This window comes from Poeciliopsis prolifica, unplaced genomic scaffold, assembly GCF_027474105.1.
Source record: "Poeciliopsis prolifica strain line A6 unplaced genomic scaffold, Auburn_PproV2 SCAFFOLD010, whole genome shotgun sequence".
Lineage (NCBI taxonomy): Eukaryota > Metazoa > Chordata > Actinopteri > Cyprinodontiformes > Poeciliidae > Poeciliopsis > Poeciliopsis prolifica.
Genome location: NW_026562385.1, coordinates 1155497 through 1171389, shown reverse-complemented (window position 1 = coordinate 1171389; position 15893 = coordinate 1155497). Strand labels below are relative to the sequence as shown.

General features: G+C 39.9%; 2 protein-coding genes across 2 annotated transcripts in view; one reads left to right on the top strand and one right to left on the bottom strand.

The window, feature by feature from the left end:
- The first annotated feature begins 1851 nt into the window (after nucleotides 1–1851).
- Nucleotides 1852–6794, top strand: trim35-12 (tripartite motif containing 35-12). The gene is made up of 6 exons (XM_055035061.1): nucleotides 1852–2447; nucleotides 2608–2703; nucleotides 4008–4238; nucleotides 4329–4351; nucleotides 4434–4552; nucleotides 5195–6794. The coding sequence occupies exons 1-6, from the start codon at nucleotides 1902–1904 to the stop codon at nucleotides 5752–5754; spliced, it is 1575 nt and encodes a 524-aa protein (XP_054891036.1). The 5' UTR covers nucleotides 1852–1901; the 3' UTR covers nucleotides 5755–6794.
- A 1195-nt stretch (nucleotides 6795–7989) lies between these two features.
- The window catches only part of LOC129363159 (potassium channel subfamily T member 2), a 41726-nt gene continuing 33822 nt past the window's right edge, over nucleotides 7990–15893 (bottom strand). The window contains exons 19-30 of the mRNA XM_055035056.1: nucleotides 14783–15101; nucleotides 14608–14713; nucleotides 14357–14529; nucleotides 13795–13866; nucleotides 12798–12932; nucleotides 12584–12695; nucleotides 11926–12027; nucleotides 11736–11819; nucleotides 11509–11637; nucleotides 10567–10912; nucleotides 10338–10422; nucleotides 7990–10220 (exon numbers count right to left, since the gene is read on the bottom strand). Coding sequence (XP_054891031.1) covers nucleotides 10103–10220; nucleotides 10338–10422; nucleotides 10567–10912; nucleotides 11509–11637; nucleotides 11736–11819; nucleotides 11926–12027; nucleotides 12584–12695; nucleotides 12798–12932; nucleotides 13795–13866; nucleotides 14357–14529; nucleotides 14608–14713; nucleotides 14783–15101 — 1781 coding nt within the window. The 3' untranslated portion in view covers nucleotides 7990–10102. The remainder of the gene's footprint in view (nucleotides 10221–10337; nucleotides 10423–10566; nucleotides 10913–11508; nucleotides 11638–11735; nucleotides 11820–11925; nucleotides 12028–12583; nucleotides 12696–12797; nucleotides 12933–13794; nucleotides 13867–14356; nucleotides 14530–14607; nucleotides 14714–14782; nucleotides 15102–15893) is intronic.

Sequence of the window (15893 nt, the reverse complement as noted above, 5' to 3'; positions counted from 1 at the left end):
CCTGGAAGGGTGTTTGTGTTTCTTCTCCCTCCTTTGTCCTCCTGAAATATGCATGGTGTTTATTCAGACGGTGAAATCACTGTCAGCGGCTGTCGGCTGGTGAAATCAGATCGACCTCGGCTCACTTGACAGCTACAGACGCGCTCATCGAGGTCACTTACAGGCCTTTGTCAGGAAGCTGGCAAATTAAAGCGCTAACGTGGAAAATGTTTCCTCTCATTGTTCGGAAAATGAATAGAAGTCCAGGAAAAATAAAAAAATCCATGGAGCATAAAGTTAAAAATTATTTGCATGTAATTGAGTGAAATAAAGACTTAATCTTTCAGCAAAATAGGCATTGGATTTTGGAGGAGAAACATTTGTTTTCAAGCATTTTCTTGTGTTGGTAACCAGTTTTACAAATATATCAAGCTGAATTTTGGCTTATTTTCTCTTTTAGCAAATTAATCTGGAACTAAAAGCTCATACTAGAACAGAAATATCCTTCATTGTCCCACAGTGGGGAAATTCAAGTGTACCAGTAACAAGCTGAACATGATATTGTGATTTTTTTAAATTGTTTTTTTAGTTAATTGAGAAATGTTGCTGGGAATTGTATTCCAAGTATCAAAATTATAATAAGAAAAAGTAGCTTTATCAACAGCAGTTTTTAAAGTATCTGACAAATAGAATTAGATGATACAATTGTGTTTTTATTATATTAACAATTACCAACTTGTTTGTAATTTGTCACATGAGATGTAATCATGGCATCAAAGTATAACTTGAGGCGTTTGAAAGGTAAATTGAGAATTAGATTCAATTTAATTCTTTTTGCAATATGCTTCACTTGACAAAATAGTGAATCCAAGATGACCCCTTAAATATGTGGTGTTCTAATTGTTATTTTTTGTGTTTTAAGCAATACTATTTAATATTAAAAAAAATACTAGAATCACAAGTGGTATTTGCATTTTTTTAAGGAATACATATCTGGTTTAAGATAAATTAAGATGCAAATAAGATCTTTGGATCCAATCATTGACATTCACAACAGCTTGTTCCTTGTCATTTGGTAAATCATTAATTATCAATCTGAAAAGCAAAGCTCCCAAAAAAGACCCTTGTGGTACTCCATAACTATTTTCAATAATCCCAGATTTTATATGCTGTATTTTAAAAGAACAACATCCGATGTGACATAATCCAGTTAATTGCTGTTAGTGAGAAGTTAAAATTGGGCAGCCTTATTAATAATAATCAATGATCGATAGTGTTCCATAAATTTTATGTTTACTCTTTTCTGAGCATTGACAGATCACAGACCAAAATCCAGGATTGTGGAGATCTGATGTCCTTTCGGTGCTCTTTGGTCTTTTTCATGGTGTTAATGCATGTTTACTTTATAAACCTCATAAACTCAGCTCAGAAGTCGCTGGTATAAACAGTCTGAATAGTCTGTCACATTTGTGCACAATAAATGTGTTGGATCTGGAACTCTGCTTTTTAAAACATTTTAGCAGAGTTCTAATTTCACACAGAGTTCAATAGAGTTTTTTTTTTTACCTTTTCACACCAGCTTCTGCCTCTCAATAATAAAATGAAAGTATTGAAAGAAGAAAAAAAAATGGATAGCGGATCAAATGATTCTTATGCACACGGGGTCAAACAGAATAATACATTAACTTGTTTCCTCGACTACTCAAAGCGCTTTTCATTGGAAAAATGTATTGTTGTGGCTGCTAAATGAGGGGTGGCGACCTTTATCTTATTTACTAGAAGTGAAGTAAACCAGTTTTGCAAGCCTTTGTTGATCTATAACTGAGGTTGCTGTTAAAGTGTGGCCAGATTACTCTCTGGACCCACCTGGGAGCTCTTCCTCTTCCTACGAACAACAAAAGCTGCTATACGAGCGACTGGTCATGGCTTCGCGACCCAGAGCTTCCTCCCAGCCAGGAAAACTTTCCCTGCCTCTGATGACCAAGGTGACCTCATCCCTTCGTCCACGAGCGGTTTCCTCTTGCTCTGGCTCCATGCTTGAGGACGAGCTGTCTTGTCCCATCTGCTGCGAGATCTTCAAGGAGCCAGTCGTGCTCAAGTGCAGCCACAGCTTCTGCAGGGTCTGCCTGCAGCATTTCTGGAATAAGAAGAAGGCGCGGCGCGAGTGTCCCGTCTGCAGGAGGAAGTGCTCTCTGACGGAGCCCACGGTCAGCCTGGCCCTGAAGAATGTGGCCGACACCTTCCTGAGGGAGCAGAAGAGGAGGACGGCTGTGGCCGGGCCGGGGACGGGGGCCTGCGTGGCCGCGGACAAAGCGGCGGTGCTGGAGGAGAAGTGTGAGACACATGGGGAGGTTATCAAACTCTTTTGTATGGATGACTTTGAAGTCTTGTGCTGTGTGTGCCACACTTCCAAGAAGCACCAGGGACACAAAGTGTGTCCTCTAGATGAAGGAGCCCAGGATCTGAAGGTGAAAATAACTCTTCAACTTTAGTAATCTATCATTGTACAGCTTAAATGCCTTTTTTTAATGCTCTGAAGCATTAAAAACCTTAAATTCTTTAATGATGCTACAGATGGAAACATATTGGCTGGACTGCCTCTGATTTCTGATGTTTTTCTTCCCCCAGTCAGAACTGAAGAAGGAGCTGATCCCTTTGAAGAAGAATCTGCGGTGCCTGTATGAAGCCAAGCAGGAATGTGATGACACAACTGTGCACATCAAGGTATCAATAAACAGATCCACGAAACATTAGACAACCTGCATGGCTGCTGATGTAACTTTAACGCAAGCTGAGTCATGCACTGTTAGTGTGTAAACACCAATAAGCACAGTCTTAGATGCTTTGGAGTTCCCAGAAGGCCCATAATTAACTGTTTCAAATAAATCTATCAAAGATTCACAGACAGGAGTTGGAAACTAATAATTAAACAGTTATGAGAGTTTACAGGTATTTTCATCATCGTCTCAGTTTCTACCAGTGCGTTACAGCATGTTTTACAGCTGTAAATCATTAAATCACCTCTGGTTTTTGCATTTTCTTTCTGGTTTTTACATTTTTTTTTACAACCAAGATGTTTGATATTTGATATTTCATTTTTTTGTCTTGGTATCTCAAGACAAAAAAATGTGATGTCTGTGGAGTGGATGAAAAATTGCACATGCTTTTCATAGATTTGTAAAGTATTTCACACTTTGAATTCAACTTTACTTTGATAAAAGTAGTGTGAAAGAAATGCAGTACAACTGATTGTATGTAAATATAACTTCCTTCTTCTACATTTACAGCATTGGGCTTTTTATGTTGTGTCTTTACCGCCTTTGCAAAGTTAGAAACTAAAATTGCAAATTTGCAGGCATTCGAGTGAAGGGGCGTGACTGCAAATGCTAGGCAGACTTTTCAGATTTTTTATTGGAAAAAAAATATATTTTGTTTTCTTCAGCTTTGCAAAAATGCATTACTTAATTTTAATTAAGTCCATTGCTTTAGTGAGTTTAAAAAAAAACACAAAAGCAATGTCTAATCCAGCTAAAGCCTCCTACTTCAATCCCATTGAAAATATTGAGTAGCACTTAAACTCTTCCTTTCCAGGAAGCAATTCATCAACAGACTAGATTGATTAAACTAGCCATTCCTGGCTGAGAAATGTTGTCTCTGACTCAGGGACGCCTCATTGGGCTAATTTGGTTCATTAAGTAGACAACATGCTCCTGCTCTACTGGTCAAAGGGCCTGGAGTCCCTTCCACTAAACAGGTAGGCTAGTTGGGCAAACTCCTGTCCATCACTTAGTGTCTGTAGAGGAAAAGGAGCTGCTTCAGACACCTTCAACTAGAAAGGTAATCATGTAATTTCCCCTTTCTTTCCATTGTCAAATGGAGAAAAAAAAATCAATTTTTTAATAACTAAACTATGCAGTTATTTTAGTCCTTACATCCACTTCAAATATTAGTTAAATTTTATTATTAAATTAAGGCAAAGGAACATTCAGCATATTTGAAGTAATGATTTTTATTTTTATGAATGGCAGAACCAGACGCAGGCCACAGAGAAGCAGATACGGCAGGAGTTTGAGGAACTTCGGGAGTTTCTGGAGCGGGAGGAGAAAGAGAGACTGGCCACCCTGCAAAGGGAGGATGAGGAGAAAAAGGAGCTGGTGAGGAAGAAGTCTGAAAGCATAACCAGAGACATCCTCACTTTCTCGCACGCCGTCATCGCCATTGAGAATGAGATTGCATCCAGTGATGCTCAGTTCCTTCAGGTGAGTAGATTTACCTCCAGGCAAAAAAAAATTCTCCTTTTGCCCCTCGCTGAACATAAAATATCCCAATTGTCTGTGGTGTCCTTTCAGAATTACATCACCACAAAGAAAAGGTAAAGTTTTTTTTTCCTGCACTATCATATTAAGTTTCAGTTTAATTCTTTTTAGTACTGAATGATTACTGTGACATCACAGAGCACAGCTCCCCGAGAAAAGTCCGGAAAAAGTGTCAGGTGCCCTTATAAATGTGGCCAAGCATGTGAGCTCCCTGAAATACCACGTTTGGGCAAACATGGTGGAACTGGTTAAGTACAGTAAGTACATCTTTTCACTTTGAGTGGATTATGTGCAGCAGACACTTTTTAAACCAGATCAGTTTTGTTATTTTGAGCTGAGCTTTGATTATTATGTTCCTGGAAGCCTGAAGATTACATATTTAAATGAGGATGGATATCACATTACATTTGGACTTTTAATAACGAAGATATATTTAATCATTGACAGTTGGTACATTGCTGTTAGATTTGAAAGTCTTATTCTGAAATCTTTACTTCCTAATTAGGACCAAATACCTCAATATTTGTCTTGTTAAGCTATAAAATCTTTGGTTTCTCCTTTGATTTTGGTTAGCACTATGATCATGATTGCCTTATTTCTTTACTATTTTATCTACAGCATCAAAACATGATGATATGTTTGATTACTGCTGATATGTATATAAAAGACTCACCTGACTATTCAATCCTTGAAAACGATCATATTAAATAAAATACTGAAAGCACCAAATGAACATGGCTGTAATTCTTATGATGTTGTGACATTAAGCTCAAAATGCAAATATATATTCTGCTTTTTAATTTGTGATATTTACAGTGATTGCTCTGTGTAATAACACAAAGGAAGATTTATGTAACTCATATTTCTTGGTTAGTGATTTGTTTTTCTTCTGATTTTAGCTCCCATCACTCTGGATCCCAACACCGCCTACTCCTGGCTGTCGCTCTCCTCAGACCTGACCAGCGTGGCCAACAGTGGATCCCTCAAGCAGCTCCCAGACAATCCTGAGCGTTTTGGTCACTTTGTGTTCGTGCTGGGGTCAGAGGGCTTCACTTCAGGCCGCCACGCCTGGGAGGTGGAGGTGGGCGGTAAGGAGGACTGGATGCTTGGTGTGGTCAAGGAAAGCATTGACAGGAAAGGGCAAATTTCAGGTTGCCCAGAGGGCGGCTTCTGGATGATCTCTCTCTCTGAGGGCGAGTACTCAGCCATGACGAGGCCCAGCACTCCGCTCCACCTGGAGGGCGACTTGACCCGGGTCAGGGTGCAGCTTGACTACGAGGCCGGAGAGGTCATCTTCTCCAACCCTGTGACCATGAAGCCCGTCTACACCTTCACTGACTTTTTCACTGAAAAGATGTATCCCTTCTTCTGCCCCGGAGTCAACATTAACGGGAGCAACCCCAAACCTCTGAAGATCTGCCCCGCCAAGGTGGCTGTGTGGAACAGCGTGACCTGGTGATATGGAAGCATTGATGAGATGATGTTTTTGAGCATGTGTGAACAGAGCATGATATAAAGGAAGTACTATTTTTATTGTTTTTGATATTAACACCAGACACTCTTATACTAACTCCTTTCATCACCTTTCTGTTTCTCAATGAGCCGCAGCAGAGAGAGCATCATTCTCCCCCTGGTGGTAAAAAACACACATTTAACAATTTTATTCTTTACTTCATTTTTTCCAATTTTTTTTTCTGCAGTTTTTTCATTCTATGGAGACTGAACGATACTTGCAACTTTTCTTTTACAAGAACTCGCGCACAATCATAACTCCTGACATTTCCTGCATGACTGTCAGTGAATGAACTGCTTCCTCTACATTGTTTGATTTTGTCCTTATTTGGAGAAACTTACTCCGCAGGACAACAAAGTTCTCCACTGACCTCGTCTCCACCCATGTCACTGGGTAGAGCCAGGAGGGGAGTAGAGCTGTCGCTTTAAACATCAGATAAGAAACAAAAAGAGGAAAAACAGCAGGGACAGATGATTTAACATATGTGAATTCTTAGCTGCCACTTGGCAAGAAAATTAAATAAGAACCTTTAATGTCACATTGAAGTTCTGTGTTTTAGAACCGCACTGCCCTTTAATGGCCTCCCCATTGACATTGTTGCCTGTTTGTCATCAGGACTGGTATCATGGTGAGTCCTTTTATCTAGAAAGCCTGCATTGTTTATCAGCGGTTGAGTCCGGCTGTCCTCACATGAGAGCCCTCCTGCGGTGCAATTATTCACGCTACAAAGGTCAAACCTGTCCGACAGAGATGGGAGCATCAGCAGCAGGCAGAGAAGGACATCACACAGGAAAACGTGCTTCCCTCTACTACACATGTCTTCTGTTTCTGCGGGGGGTTTTTCTCTCTCAAATGTTTCAGATTATCAAGCACGTTTTAATACCAGGCAAAAATAACCCGAGTCAGTAATTTTATTTTCCAGCAGAATTTAAAGAGTTTGAATGCAAGTAAGAAAATAAATAAAGGTAAGACTCACCTGAGTTGCAGTTTCATCTGTTCACTGATTTTATTGGAGAGGGTCGTTGGCGTCCTTCTTCTTCTCTGTGTCTTTGCCTTTCAGAAATAATCCCCTCTGGGGTTCCTCAAGGCTCCATTCACACACCACTTTCATTTAATTTCTACTATTATTAGAATATTTTACAGTATCTTTGACTCTGCTTGCACACAACTTTACATTTCTGTGTCACCATATGACCACAAGAGTGGATGAATAAGAAATTCTGCCTATGCATACATTTCAGAAATCATTGATTTAGGGCCCAACAAGGAATATTAAAGATCAGTACTCGACTAGACTTAGTCAACTTAAAAATGAGCATGCTTATGGATTTAAATCTACGACAAAATTAGCTTTACGGTTTTTGTTTTCAGTAACATTATAATATTCTCTGTAAAAAAAAAAAAAAACACACCACATATAATCACACCAACATATAAATTACTGCAAAGGAGTTGTGTTTGAAATGACGTAGATTATTACAGGTTAAATATTAGTTTATTTTTTATTATCGCATCACTTTTTGTTTTCAATTTGCATTTAACTGTTTCTTTTTTATGTGAATCCTAATCTTTTTTTTACCCTTTTGTTATAGTTTAACCTTCATCTCTTTTACCTCTTTTTCTTGGACGCCACTTCAAATTATTTGTATTTGGTTAACAAATATTCTTGCTTTACTTTGACCTGACAAATGTTCTGACATGACTAATAAGGTCTGGTCATAAAACAAAGGCAAACTTCTAGGCAAACTAATTGGCAATCAGGATGGCAAATAAAAGCAAAAAGGATATTGTGTGAACATTCCAGGTACAGACAGAAAGTTATTAAAATTTGCTTTTCAAAGCTGTGAGAAACAAAGTTCCTCTTGGTTCTGAACACGAAGAAAATGCCAATCCTATTGACCTCGATGGGCATAAACTGTGATGAAAGCTTTAACTAACAAGGTGCAGCACTGCGTGATGCCTCGGAGACAACACACTGGATGCTGGGTGTGAAGCACACCGATTGTTGACGCTTCAAAGCAGGAATGACCCAAATTTGGCCTCATTTAGCAGCACGAGAAACCAAATCAGATCATGCTCTCCATCCGGAAAAGATCAGATGATGTGTTGATGTGAACCTTTTCCTGTGAGTGAATTGCCCTCCCAGCTGCACAATCTGACACCAAGCATTAATAAGCCACGGACAAGTAAGAAGTGAGTTTAATATGTACATATTTTCTCTGCTATGATTGCAGTGAATCTACAGTTGTTGTTTTGACAATGTCAGTGTGAGTTCCTCCATTTCTGTGTGAATAGTCTCATTTTGACTTTTCCTCAAACGCCTTTGATAACAAAACAGCTTTCCAAATGATTTACTTTGATAAAACAGATTGATTTGGTCTGACAGGCTATGAATTAATGGATGTGAATAGTTTTTCTTTTTTCTTTAGAGAAATATGAGCGCTTTTTGTTTGAAAACCATCTCTAACATCTAAAAAAAAATCTAAATAAAAAATTATTTAATATAAGTGGAAATATATAGCAATAATACATTTAAACTTTATTTTCATTCATCGTTCTAAACTGAAAGCTGGATAAACATCCTTTGAAATGGTCTCCGATATGAAAAGCTTTACAAAGAGGGGTGTGTACTGCAGAGCTGTCAGCATAAGTGGTTTTATATTACAGTGTATTATGTCCAAACTGTTTTGTCCGTTCATTACACATAAAAAAAAAAAACAAGCTGGTGGCAGGACGGCTTGAAAGTGGAAGATTTTGGGAATAAAATTAGAAATAAAATGACTTCAGGTCAGACTTATTGCAAAGAAATACTGACGATGTAAAGCTTGACATCTAACCGTGTCCATAAACTTGTCTAGAGCTCTTTGGATCCTTTCGCTGCTGGTGAGCGTTTAATAACTGCATGTTTAAAAGAGTCTCAAAAAGCCTCTGTGAGAAATAGAAACAGAAATATGAATTAGAGGGGTGTTGGCTTTGATAAAAAAAAAAATGCTAAAAGATACAAAAGATGACAAAATGCCAAAAAGAACACCACAAACATTTCCTTGATGCTCATTTGGCAACATATTCCTTTGGCAGTCCACATAAAATTGGCAGTGTCTCGCTCAGGCTTTGTGACTACATGTACATATCCATTCACATGCTTAAACACATACACACTATACATATGGCACACACAATTCTGGTCACTTCAATTAGAAATTTGCTGAGGGGAGGAAAACAACCCGAGTACCACAGTTCATGCTATCCAAATGACATTTCTGCTTCACGGAAATTGTTTATCTTAATTTTAAAGGCCAGGAAAAATTTAACAATTTAAAATTTCCATCATCTGCTCCTAAAATAGAGCAGATGATCTCAAAACTCACTTTTGAGTCACTTAATTAGCAGAAACTAAGTCATTAAATACAGTATATGTGCCCAAAATTTTGCATGCCACTGTATGCCCAGTGCCTTGCAAAGGAATTCACAACCCTTAAACGGTTTCCGACTTTCTCAGATTACAACCACAAATTTCTTATTTTATTGAGATTTTACGTGATAATTGTAAATTTAAAGGAACGATGTACATAGAATGGAAGATTTTTTGCAAATACCAATTTGCTTTGATCTCACAACTATGAGATCAAAGACTGATCAGTGCTGATATAAAAATTAGAGTATTGTTTAATAGTCTAACTCCTTCAAACTTATCCAAAATTTAATCTATCTTATCTTCTTTCTGGTGTGATCCTTGGTTGTCACATTGCTGTTTATTCTCTGATGATTCCCAAATGAACTAAGGGACTTTTACACAGCTGCTGTATTAATGCAGAGACTGAATTACACACTTTTAAATGTTGATTTATTTTGGGGTATCGGAATGAAGTGATCTGAACTCTGCTGCTAAACGCATTTCCTCAGTAAGCTGCTTTGATATTTGTGGACATAATGAGGCAGATTGAGAAAAAGTTCAAGGGGTGTGAAAACCATTGGGCCTGTATAGACTGTCTGTGGATACAGTACATGATGCAGTACTAACATGCACAGCAACAGATATAAATACATGTAGCTTTTCATTAAATGCACTTCTGTGTCCGCAGCTCTCAGCTGAAAAAAAAAACAAAAAACAAGAAGGTGCATAAATAACATTTTCCATTCAGTGTAGAAAAGGTCCATGTGCGCCCAGCACAGAAAACTCTGATCCTGAAAACACAGAGCTCTCTTTTCTTTTCGCTGTGGATTTCTCCTTCATGACTGTATCGATGCTGGTCCCTTTCTTCCTGGCAGTGTTCCGAGTTTAGTCTTTTCTGCTTCACAGGTGGGTGCTGTCCTGGGTATCAAACCTGTGGCTCTCTGATAGTCCAGCACTGCACTTCCTGCTGCTTCCTTGATTGGGCACCAGAGAGAGGGGGTCTGGTCTTATCAGGTATCTGCAGATGGGGCACAGTCAGGAATCGCAAATTGAATTCAGTTCTAATTGTAGGTTTCATGCTGGGTTCACTTTACAGCGCCATCACTTCTAAACTGTTTTTTCTTTTTCCACTCACACAATGTCGTGCAGGTCGAGCCTGGTGTCTGGAGAGGGGTTGATGAGGATGTACGACAGCCTGTTGCCTTGGTCTGTCATCCCATCTGACACCAGAGGAAGAGAGGTTAGAGAGGCAGGATATAAACTCAGCACAGGATACAGAGCAGGAGGAGCTGCATCCGTAGAAGTGCGACGTTCAAAAAAGCACGGGCAAAAAAAAAAAAAAGGAAAAAAAAAGTGCAACTTACTAAACCCAGTTGGAGAAAGGCCCAAATGTTTCATCCTCGTTCGGACCAGTGAATTGAGCTCCTGTCGTTCTGAGCGCCTGAACAGATTCAGCCTCTGCTGGCTGATCCGCTCCGCCGCGCTGCCCGGACCACCTTTGGCTCCACTCGATCCCCGACCCCCCTTCCTGCTCAGCCGTCTCGCCCACTGCATGCTCTTCCTCCGGAGCAGCGGGTGGTCCGAAGAGTGGGAGGAGGTGGAGACGGGCTCTGAGGAGGTGGAGTTACGGTGAGCGCCGGTGCGGGACAGGAGAGGCTCTCTGGGTTCTCTTGTGTCCTCGTAGTCTTCAACAGTGATGGATACCTGGGACTGAAAAACATTTGAAAAAAATAACACTTTTCTGCAGCAATTTGGTTTGATTGTAGAGCTAGAGAGACGTTATATTCTCACAGAAACAACACATTCATGGTAGATTTTTATCACTGAAATTTCCACTGGAGTTTGAAATGAACCCTTGGAGCTCCGGGATAATGACAAGTTTCATTTGAGTAATGAGACTTGATAACAGCTACATTTGAGTAATGTAGCTATGAGCTGTTACCCCTGCACTCGTTAATCATAATATACCAGATGACAATCAATCTGTGCAGCATGCATGGAGAACAGATCTAAATTTGGAGCAAAAACTATCCTGGCTATTCGGAAAAAAGGAGTTCATTTGTAGCGGCACATTGAGGACCTGGTCGAGAACTCGAAGGTCACCTTTCCTATCCCAGCCTTCGGCGTGAAGGACTCAAACTTCCCATATAAATGCACTAATTAAAAAGTTTAAACCAAATGGAAGTAAAACTAACAAAGAAAACTATCATGCAAACAGTAAAACTTGATCACTGTATGAAGATTCCTATAGGGATATTTTATTTAGGGGCTCCAAATAAAATCCTAAATAAGAAAACAAGGCTGACCTCCGACACTGGAAGCTTGTGGGCTTCAGTCCGGTAGATGCCTATAGGAATGTCTCCTGTGGAGGAACATAGTTTCTGATAGAGCCTCCCGTAGGTGCGAATCCACAGGTCATCCTCTGTGATCTTCATCTGGAAACCAAACAAAACAACAATCGGTCTCTGAGGCGATCCTCTGTCCACCCAAACTAAAATCCAGCCACTTGTTTGTTTGTGCTTTAGCTACTCACGGCGCAGAGGAAGCCTGAGCCAGGCATGGAGTCTAACCCCAGCAGCAGCCTGGTGATGGAGATCATGTAGTCCTTCACAAATGACTGGCAGGGCATCACAACAAACAAATCAAGGTGACACAAGTCATTAATGAGACAGAAGCCAACTGAAGAAAGATACTTGTTATTCAAGGGAGAGTGTGTTTGACACCTGGTAGAGGAGAGTGTCCAGCATGCTAACGCTGAACACCTTTCCAGCGGCAAATGGCAGGCGGAACATAAAGACCAGGTTGGAGCCCTTCTCTCTTTCCTTCTGCAGATCAAACACAGCGGCGCTCAGCTAGGTGTCAGATTTTACGGGCTTTCTGAGCGGATCAGATGAGTCTTCAAACTCTTCCTGTGTCAGATCTTCCTCGAAGCCGAAACAATACTTTGAGGATTTATTATGGGCAGAGTGGCATTCAGTCTTAAGATCAAATTCAACTGTCGCTGATTTGTATGCGGTGTGCGAAAGAAATCTGATAAACATAAAATGTTTTTACTGCTGAAAGAGGGAGAGACAATGCTTTTCCTAATGACGTCGGACCAATGTGAAAAACATTCAATAAGAGGATGTCAGACTGTGGCTAATTTACTGCTTTGTTAATGGATGCTATTAATGCCCCGAGCAAGACTCACTGCCTGTCATTGAGAATGTTAACAATGACAACAAATTGCCAGATATTAGCGCAAAAGCTCATCCTACCATCCTATTTATTCATTTCTGTTCCACTCAGACAATAAACTTTCATGAAAATGAAGCATTTGTCATGCTCATTTCCTTTTTGATTATTTTTTGACTCATCATGATGAAAGGCTTTGGATTTTACCTTTTCCAGTTTGGACAAAGCAAGGGAATAGTGATCTTTGACTTTGAACTGCATGAACCGCATGTTTGCAGGATGTGTGAGCTCCGTGATGATACTAAGAGCTGGAAACAGTCTGGGATTGAAAAGCACAGGAGCAATAAGAATCATAATATAGGAAAAAGAACGCATTACTTTTGTGTGTGAAATTGCAAATGAACGTTTGTGTGTATCTGACCTGAACAGTGTCTGGACGTTAACAATCGTTTTGGCGTCAGCCATGTAGTCCTCCTCTGCAATCATGGAGCTCTCTTTGTCAAACACCACCATCGTGTCCGCAAAAGTGATTCCACAGCGCAGAAGACTGTCCAGGCTGTAAAAAGGGAATCAGTTTTGTTTTTCATTCCAGAATAATCAGTATTTACACTAGTAATTTTACAAAGTGGAAGAAAATGGGCCCAAGTACTCAACCTTGCAGTACGCCCTAAGTCACTCCAGTGCAAGAGGAAATATATAATTTAAAAAAACTTTTATTGTCTGTCACTAAAACCAAAATTTTTTAATCTTTTGTTCGAAACAGACAACATTATATGGGATACACCAATACAACTGTGAAGTGGAATGAACAGTATAGGAGACTTTATTATTATTTTTCCACAAATAACAGAAATAAAAATGTCAAGCTCAGTCAGATTGGATTGAGAGTATACGTAAGCTGCATTTTCCACATCTTGGTACAAATTCTCAGCTGCATCTAGAGCAGAAATCTAAGCCCCTCCACTGCAGGTCTAATCCTCAGCTCAGGGTTGCTGGAAGGTGAACTTCGACCTCTATCTGAAATCTTTTGCAGCCAGTAATGAGTTTTCTCTCATATTTGGATTGTATTTGGCTCCATTTATTTTCTCAGCTGTTATCAGTGTCCCCACAGGATGATGCAGCCATCACCATGTTTCACCCTGGTGTGTTCAAGGTGATTTGCAGAATTATCCTATAAAAATAGTTTGCACACTGACCTAAAGGCTTCACTTTGGTCACATCTAACTGAGTGACTTCTTCCACATATTTGCCTCATATGTGTCTACTTCCATTAATGTTATGATTTCAATACATTGCATTCCAGATTCTGTATGTAATATGAAAATATGTGTAAAAAATACAATACTGTTGCAAAGCACTGAAACTAGGAAACATGCATACATTAATATAAATGTAAAAAGATATAAATTTGGTCTTACTTTTCAATGGAGCCCACTGTGTAGAAGACCATTGGGAACCAACAGATGGCTTCCAGAAAATCAGCTTCAGGTCTAAACAAATGGGGGAAACAGATTTCAGAGTGATTCCTACACGCCACAGAGAAGAGCAAACGTTCCCACAGCTACAGTCTGCCCTCCCTCTGCGCTGAATTTACTGAAGAGACAAAAGGCCTTCTGAGAAAGCTGAAAATAACGGCACTACACAGCAGTGACTCAGCATTTTATTGCCTTTTTATTGGATTCCACTCTCATTTGGCCAACTGCGTTCGTGTAGCTGCTACAAAAACAGGACGTGTGCTGAAAGCATTCAGCATGTCACCGATCATGTTTACTGGCACGGTCAGTGGCTCAGTTTTTCTCCCCCACTTGCTTTTTTAAGAGGGGCCAATTTTGCCATTCTCCACAACCTAGATTTCGAATGGCGCTGTCATTATTAAAAGGTGCGATTATGGCACCAGGATGTGACCTGTTTAGAGTCTGAATCTGGTTTTACAAATGTACACAGGATGTAAGGAAAACCAGGAAAAGAAAAAGGCCTTACATGCTCTCCAGCAGCAGCACGATGGGTTTGAGCTCCTTCCTGGTTCGGTAGTAAGCCCGAAGAGGCACAATGAAGTTGTACAGACCATTTCCTGCGCTCTCCGCAGAAACAATGATCAATTTGTTTTTGAAGCCGTAGGAACGTGCATCCTCAAAAGGGATGTGGGGACAAGGCTGGAGGAGAAGTGTGAGAGATTATGGGGTTGTCTTCTTGGTATGAGTAGAGATAAAGAAGCAATTTGGGTTGCAAACCTTATCCATGCGCAGGCAGCAGAAAGGCATTTTTTCTTGAAGAAGATGGCAAAGCGCAGGTGAGCTGCCGATATATGGAGAGTTCAGCGGGTATCCCTTCACCCACCTGCGGCAAAAACTCACATTTACCTTTGAATCTATTCAAAAAACCTCCTATACGCTTTGCTCTACTCACTCGCAGTGTCGACCCCACCAGTGGGCGCTTTCATCTTTATCGCCGTCATCCTTGCCTTCCTCTCCCCCTTCGTCCTCCGACTGCTCCCCCAGCAGGTCAAAGGTTGGGTTGTTGACTCCGTCCACCAGCTCCAGGACCGGCGCGATGCTGTGCCGTCTTTCGTCCCCAGAATCTCCCACGATGGGCAGAGCCAAGGTGTTTGCACCCCCGATCTCTACCCTTGAGCTGCTTCTGCTCCCTCTGCCGATGCTTGTGCCTCCGGGGTCCTGACCCTCTGGGCTGCTGTCACTGGAGTCCTGCAGGTCGATGGCAACGGTGCCTGAAAACATATCCATAAGGTAAATATTGACCATTTAAAACATGTAAAACAGTTCAGAAGTGTAAAGGCAGACAATTTGAGTGGGAGTTTTATTTTTGTCCACTTGGTGGCAGGTTTGTGTAATAACAGAACCTGACCACAGACAGGTGTAATGATTTAGACTTTAAATATATTGAAACATATTCACTTTTAATATTACTCTAAATTCTAGAGTAATATTAAAAGTCAATATGTTTCAGTAATACAATTAAAAAGTGAAACTTGTATCAAGATTGAAGGAACAGAGTGAGATATTGATTTTAATTTTGACTAGAACATAACAGATAAGACCCAATAAAAAAGGATTTATAACTAGAAACATTCTGCCACGCCAGTATTATGGCCTTCACAGCCACTCTGCAGTCAGTGACAGCCTCCACAAGGGCTGCTGCTTTTCAGAGGGCTGTATTCAAGTATATTGAAAGTTTAGTGGAAGGAAAATATGTAGAAGATACTCAATTACAATTATTTGAGTAATTTTTTAGAAAAAAAAATTACTTTTAAGGAATACTTTTACTACACTGTACTTTTTACTTTAGTAATTTTATGGTGATGCATTTCTAGTCTTACTTGAGTAAAATTTCTGAATTCTCTACCCACTGAATAAAAAAAAAAAAGTTTTAACCAAACATTCACCAGACACAGACCTGCAGCTTTTGTTAAAGTTTAAGTTTTTTATTGAAAGAAACTGATTACGCCACTCTTACCTGATTTTATTATTTTTGTTACTTATATAAATTATTGTCACCAAAT

Coding starts and splice junctions, on each gene's coding strand:
- trim35-12 (XM_055035061.1), top strand. CDS start 1,902: ATGGCTTCGCGACCCAGAGCTTCCTCCCAGCCAGGAAAACTTTCCCTG. Junction 2,448..2,607: donor AAGGAGCCCAGGATCTGAAG/GTGAAAATAACT, acceptor TTCTTCCCCCAG/TCAGAACTGAAGAAGGAGCT. Junction 4,553..5,194: donor GGTGGAACTGGTTAAGTACA/GTAAGTACATCT, acceptor TTCTGATTTTAG/CTCCCATCACTCTGGATCCC.